Raw genomic sequence first — 6,004 nt, forward strand, 5'->3', positions numbered from 1 at the left:
AAACTGTGTTATTTGGTAGTATTTTCCTACAATTCTTATATCTATGTTTGTGAAGAAGTCATGGTTATCCATTTTCTTTCACGTATTTTCCTTAATATTGTCACCCGAGTTACAACTTTACAGAATGAGCTGGGAAGGATTCTCTCCTTCTCTATTCTTTGGAAGAAAGTGTAAAGGACTGGAATTGTTTCTTAAAAGTTACACAGAAATTGGCTGGGCACAGTGGCTCACACCTGTAATCCCAGCACTTTAGGAGGCTGAGGCGGTTGGATCACCTGAGGTCAGGAGTTCGAGACCAGCCTGACCAACATGGTAAAACCTTGTCTCTACTAAAAATACAAAAATTAGCCAGGCGTGGCAGCGTGTGTCTATAGTTCCAGCTACTCAGAAGGCTAAGACAAGAGAACTGCTTTGCACCCAGGAGGCTGAGGTTGCAGTGAGCCGAGATCACACCATTGTACTCCAGCCTGGGCAACAGAGTCCATCACACACACACACAAAAAAGTTACAAGAAATAACATTGTCCCTGCTTGGGGTTTCTCAAGGGAAGATTTTTAACCGCTGCTTTAATTTCTTTAATAGTTAAAAGACTCTTCACTTTCTATTTTCTTCAGTTTTTGGTATATCTTATTTCACCTCTATTTTAATCAAATAGAGCACACCACCACATCCAGCTAATTGTTTTGTTTTTTTGTGTGTGCGCGTGAGATAGAGTCTTGCTCTGTTGCCCAGGCTGGAGTGTAGAGGCGCGATCTTGGTTGGCTCACTGCAACCTCTGCCTTCCAGGTTCAAGCAATTCTCCTGCTTCAGCCTCCCGAGGAGTTGGGATTACAGGTGCACCCCAGCACGCCTAATTTTTATATTTTTAGTAGAAACCGGGTTTCACCATGTTGGCCAGGCTGGCCTCGAACTCCTGACCTCAAGTGACCTGCCCGCCTCTGCCTCCCACAGGTGTGAGCCACCACACCCGGGCTTGATTTGTTTTTGTAGAGATGGGATCTTGCTGTGTTGTCCAGGCTGCGTGTTTTATAATATATATAAGATATACTGATACAACAACAGATGCATAAAACAAATGGGCCAGGCATGGTGGCTCACACGTATAACCCCAGCACTTTGGGAGGCTGAGATGGGAGTACCACGTGAGCCCAGGAATTCAAGACTACAGAGTTGTGATGGAGCCACTGCATTCCAGCCTGGGTGACAGAGCAAGACACTGTCTCTAAAAGATAATAATTGAATATACAGATTTTGGAAGTATCTTTTGAAAATCTTTCTGTCTGGGTAATTATTTACACAAAAGCTTGGCGAACACAGCCTCACCTGAGTAATTCACCTTCATGGCCCATTCTGCAGCAGATACGATCCAAATTTAGGTTTCATCAGTTACTACACATTATGAACTGCCCTCCTAAATTTGAGCCAGACTGAGAGCAGCAGTGCCACAAGTGCACAGGCTTAGCTAATCCAGACCCGCAGCCACCCCACTGCTGCAAACCCACACTCACAGCTGCGAGCATGCTCCTTGGAGAGCAGGTAGTTGGCCAGAGGTGGTGTGTAGGTCAAGCACTGGATGGTGGCATTGAGAAAGCAGGTGTTGCCAAGGTTGTGGAGTCCTGCGCCCACGCGGAAGACCCGCTCCCACCTCAGAGATAGTCGCTCCGTGGGGAAAAGCACTTTCTGCGGGGCTGGGACTCCATCACCACAGCTCTCGTACGTGTGCTCACTGCCTGAGGAAGAAAGGGACAAGGGAAGAAAAGAGGAAGACATGAGTCCACACACAGGTCGACCACAAAAAGAAACTCATGAGGCATACACTTAGCATGTAGTGACTCGGTACACGACACCAGGGAAGAACTGGTATTCTGGTTTACAGGACATTCCTGGAAAGCTCAGGAGTAAACCTAGTCATCCCACGGGCCTCCCAGGCTGCTTGGCTCTAGAATCCTAGGGCCCTGCTACAGATGGAGGGCACGGCTCAGAGACTGAGCGGTGGAAGGAGCCAGGTCCTGGCACTCTGCACCACACTGTGCCCACATGCAGCCCACCCCATTTCTCTTAGTTCCAAGCCTGACTTTTGACTGTATTATACTTGGGATGGGGGGAACAGCAACTTCCAAGGACTCTCCAAGTACACAGATTTCCTTGCTACCAACCCTGTATCATTACTTCTGTAACGGAAATCCACTGACCCCACACAAAAATTCGTAACTCTTTCACCACATTCTGTTGTTTTTCCTACTAACTAGTCAACATTTAAGTCCATCCACTTCATCACCCCGGAGCGAGGGCCTCTCTGCCAGCACAATGCACATCTGTACCCTGTCTCCTGGCCGGTGGCTCATCTCCACTCTTGCGGCGACTAGCTCCCTCTGTTTTGGGGTTGAGCAACACATATTTGCTCTTTAAGGACTCCAGCTGGTAGGAGAAGCTCTTGCTGGCTGGCTCGAACTCGATCTTCTGTAAAAGGACCTTCTTGGCAGAGGAGGCAAGAAGCTTCCCCAGTTCTCCATCATCAGCCGAGTCCTTGCGGCCGGGTTTCAGGGCCTCCTTCAGCTTATCCACTATTGGCATGGTGCATCACTGTGGGGACAAGAAGAAACACAGAGCCATGGATAACGAAATCCCAGGACAAAAATATCTCTTAAGATCTCCTATTTGGTCACTATGGATGCTAGCCACCACAAAAGCTCCCCTGATCATCTGCCAGCCCTACAAGGGAACTGTGAAACAGGGAGACTCAGCACGAATCACCTGGACATATTCATTCACGTTTCCCCACAAAAAGATAAGATGCCGCTACAAATAGAGCTGAGCAGACAACAGTGGCCCTGAGGCGGCCAGATAGCCCCTGCCATGTGCATCTCTTCAACAGATACTCATCAAGTGGCTCTAGATATCACTCTTGGTGCCATTTCCTTCAAAAGGCCATCATGTGGTCCAAATGTCTGCTCCAAAACAGGGGGGCACTATTCTCACATACAAACTGGTTATACACACCCCCCCATGCAATAAACGAATTAGCATGCAGGTCAGATAAACATGCATGTCTGTACAGACCTGCACTCTCCAATATGAAGGCCACAGGCCACACGTGGCTACTGAGCATGTGAAATGAGGCTAGTCCAGGTTGAGAGGTGCTATAAGTGTAAAATGCACACCAGATTTTGAAGAGAAATACACACTAGTATAAGACGAAAATGTAAACCATCCCAGTAATTTTTAGATCAGTTACATGTTGAAATGGTAATATTTTATATATATTGGGTTAAATAAATTATGAAAATGAATTTCACCTGCTTCTTGTTAACGTGGCTACTATAAAATTTTAAATTATATTTGTGGCTTGTATTATATTTCTATTAGATAGTGTGTATACAAATTATCTTTTTAAAAGTGAGGAAGGAGAAGAAGAGCAAGTAGCAGGCCTAGAAAACAGTATCCACTGGACATCTAAACTTAAGCAAATGTCTTCCCAGGACACTTATCTAAAGAGAAGAAGAAAAGCAAAGTGGGAGAGTGGGTAGATCACAGGCTTTGGAATGTGCTGGCCCTCAGAGGTTCTATCACCCTTAGCTATGAAACCCAGGGACAACTAACTACTGTGACTTCTCCAAACCTCCTATTCTACTGTAAAATAGCAACAAAAACAATAGGCTTGGGAAGTGCTTTAGAGCTTGCTACATACTACAGTCCCTAACAGAGGATCCATACTAACGGTGCAGCTGCAGAGAAACTGTAACCAAGAAGAGACCCTGCACCTCTCCAGTCGTTACCTTTGTATCCACCACTTGCCTTCCCCTACCCACCACCTCTCAACTTAACCTTTCCAAACACAGCACAGACTATCTGAGTCACAATTTCAAAAACATGTCTCTTAAATTGCTCACTCGCATCAGAAATATGATGACTTCCTCTGGTATTCAGCACCCAGCCTGCCCTTAGAGAATCAACAAGTCAAGTGTGCCCCAAAATTCTGCTCTAGTGAAAGTAAGGACCTCCTCCAGCACCTCTTATTAAGCCATTCAAATTTATCACTATGGATCATCTAATTCTTTCTATACATGGATCAAGTATCTTTTTCTATAAAAACTTCTGTAAAGGAAAGCCAGGTGCAGTGGCCTGGACCTATGGTCCCAGATGCTTGGGAGACTGAGGTGGGAGGATAACTTGAGGGCAGGAGCTTGAGGCTGCAGTGAGCTGTGATTACGCCTGTGAATAGCCCGTGCAGTCCAGCCTAGGCAACATAGTGAGACTCCATCTTTAAAACCAAAAAAGAAATTGTGGCTCACGCCTGTAATCCCAGCACTTAGGAGGCCAAGGAAGGTGGATCAGGAGGTCAGGAGTTCAAGACCAGCCTGGCCAAGATGTTTCCTGTCTCTATTAAAAATACAAAAAAATTAGCTGGGCATGGTGGCAGGCGCCTGTAATCCCAGCTACTCAGGAGGCTGAGGCAGAGAATTGCTTGAACACGGGAGGCAAAGGTTGGAGTGAGCGGAGATCGTACCACCGTGCTCCAGCCTGGGCAACAGAGCGAGACTCGGTCTCAAAAAAAAAAAAAAAAAAGGCCTATAAGAATTGTGTAGGGAAAAAAAAAAAAAGCTTCTGTAAAGAAATTTTAGAAGCTTTTTTTTTTGAGACAGTCTCACTCTGTCACCCCGGCTGGAGTGCAGTGACGCCATCTCGGCTCACTGCAAGCTCCGCCTCCCGGGTTCACGCCATTCTCCTGCCTCAGCCTCCTGAGTAGCCGGGACTACAGGCGCCCATGACCATGCCCGGCTGATTTTTTGTATTTTTAGTAGAGACGGGTTTCACCGGGTTAGCCAGGATGGTCTTGATATCCTGACCTCGTGATCCGCCCGCCTCGGCCTCCCAAAGTGCTGGGATTACAGGGGTGAGCCACTGTGCCCAGCCAGCTTTTTTTTTTTTTTTTTAAACCAGCATTATAACTTGTCTGATTTGAGAAAATAAAAGAGCCTTTTCTCATGAGAATTATCAAAGACTTCTCACCAATTGAACAATCACTGCTAGGTCACATGCAGACAATTCAGTGGAATCAAAAAATACACAGAAACCCGGCAGACTCACCTGGCATGCGCAGACGTGGGCCCGCTGTCCTTCTGTAGCATGGAACCAGGATCTTAACAGAGGGCTGAGTGGTTGGGCAGCTGCTACACGGAGCTCCTGAAAGTAAGTGCTCCTGGGCTGTGGCCTGTTAAATCACCAAAGCCACAGAGCGGGCGTCAGAGCCTGTGGGAGGGACAGGGAGACCATCAGTGGAGGCGACTTCCTTCCTGCACCATCTCTTCAGCTACGGTGAAGAGACGCGGCGCGCACCGGCAACCCTCTACCGTGAAAAAGCCGTCCTAAGCTCAAGGACCATCCACGCGTGCACTCAGGATGAGGCGGAAGGATTGTGCTACCTCATCACCAGTTGCTGTAATGCACACGACATGAACACCTTAACCACGACACCTGACAAGCCCAGAGAACGAAACCCTCCCCAACGCCCGCCAGTCAACTCCAGTCTCATCTCAATTCCAAAGGGTAAGAGGTAATAAATCCCCAAGTTCTGGATTTAATGAACCAGTAAAACTTCAGTAACAACAACAAACCTGAGGGAGTAATAGGAGTTACCAAAATTTTGCTTTGCTAAGTGTGGATTTTCTCTTTCATTACCATCTACGATTACTATGATTACATAAAATTAAGGTCCGTAAAAACAGTTTACAGTGAAAACATTCAAACACACAAACGGAGAACGGCACAGGGAGCGTATGAGCCCCCCTTACTCAGCCTCAGTAATTACGTCTGACCCATCCTGAGTCACCTCCCACCCCCAGGTAACTCTGCAGCAAATCTCAGACCTATGATTTCATCCATAAATAAAAGTATACCAACTCCTGAAAAATGTGTAAGGAAATGATCTCAGAATAAAAGACATCTATTGGCCGGGCGCGGTGGCTCAAGCCTGTAATCCCAGCACTTTAGGAGGCTGAGGCGG

The 6,004-nt window shown here is 46.9% G+C and overlaps 1 protein-coding gene across 1 annotated transcript in view; it reads right to left on the bottom strand.

The window, feature by feature from the left end:
* USP36 (ubiquitin specific peptidase 36) overlaps positions 1–6,004 on the bottom strand; it is a 45,183-nt gene that overhangs the window by 36,626 nt on the left and 2,553 nt on the right. Inside the window, exons 2-4 of the mRNA XM_011956039.1 lie at positions 5,089–5,250; positions 2,322–2,583; positions 1,509–1,730 (exon numbers count right to left, since the gene is read on the bottom strand). Of these exons, the coding sequence (XP_011811429.1) occupies positions 1,509–1,730; positions 2,322–2,574 (475 nt within the window). The 5' untranslated portion in view covers positions 2,575–2,583; positions 5,089–5,250. The remainder of the gene's footprint in view (positions 1–1,508; positions 1,731–2,321; positions 2,584–5,088; positions 5,251–6,004) is intronic.

Source organism: Colobus angolensis, unplaced genomic scaffold (genome assembly GCF_000951035.1).
Source record: "Colobus angolensis palliatus isolate OR3802 unplaced genomic scaffold, Cang.pa_1.0 Scaffold1, whole genome shotgun sequence".
Taxonomy (NCBI): domain Eukaryota; kingdom Metazoa; phylum Chordata; class Mammalia; order Primates; family Cercopithecidae; genus Colobus; species Colobus angolensis.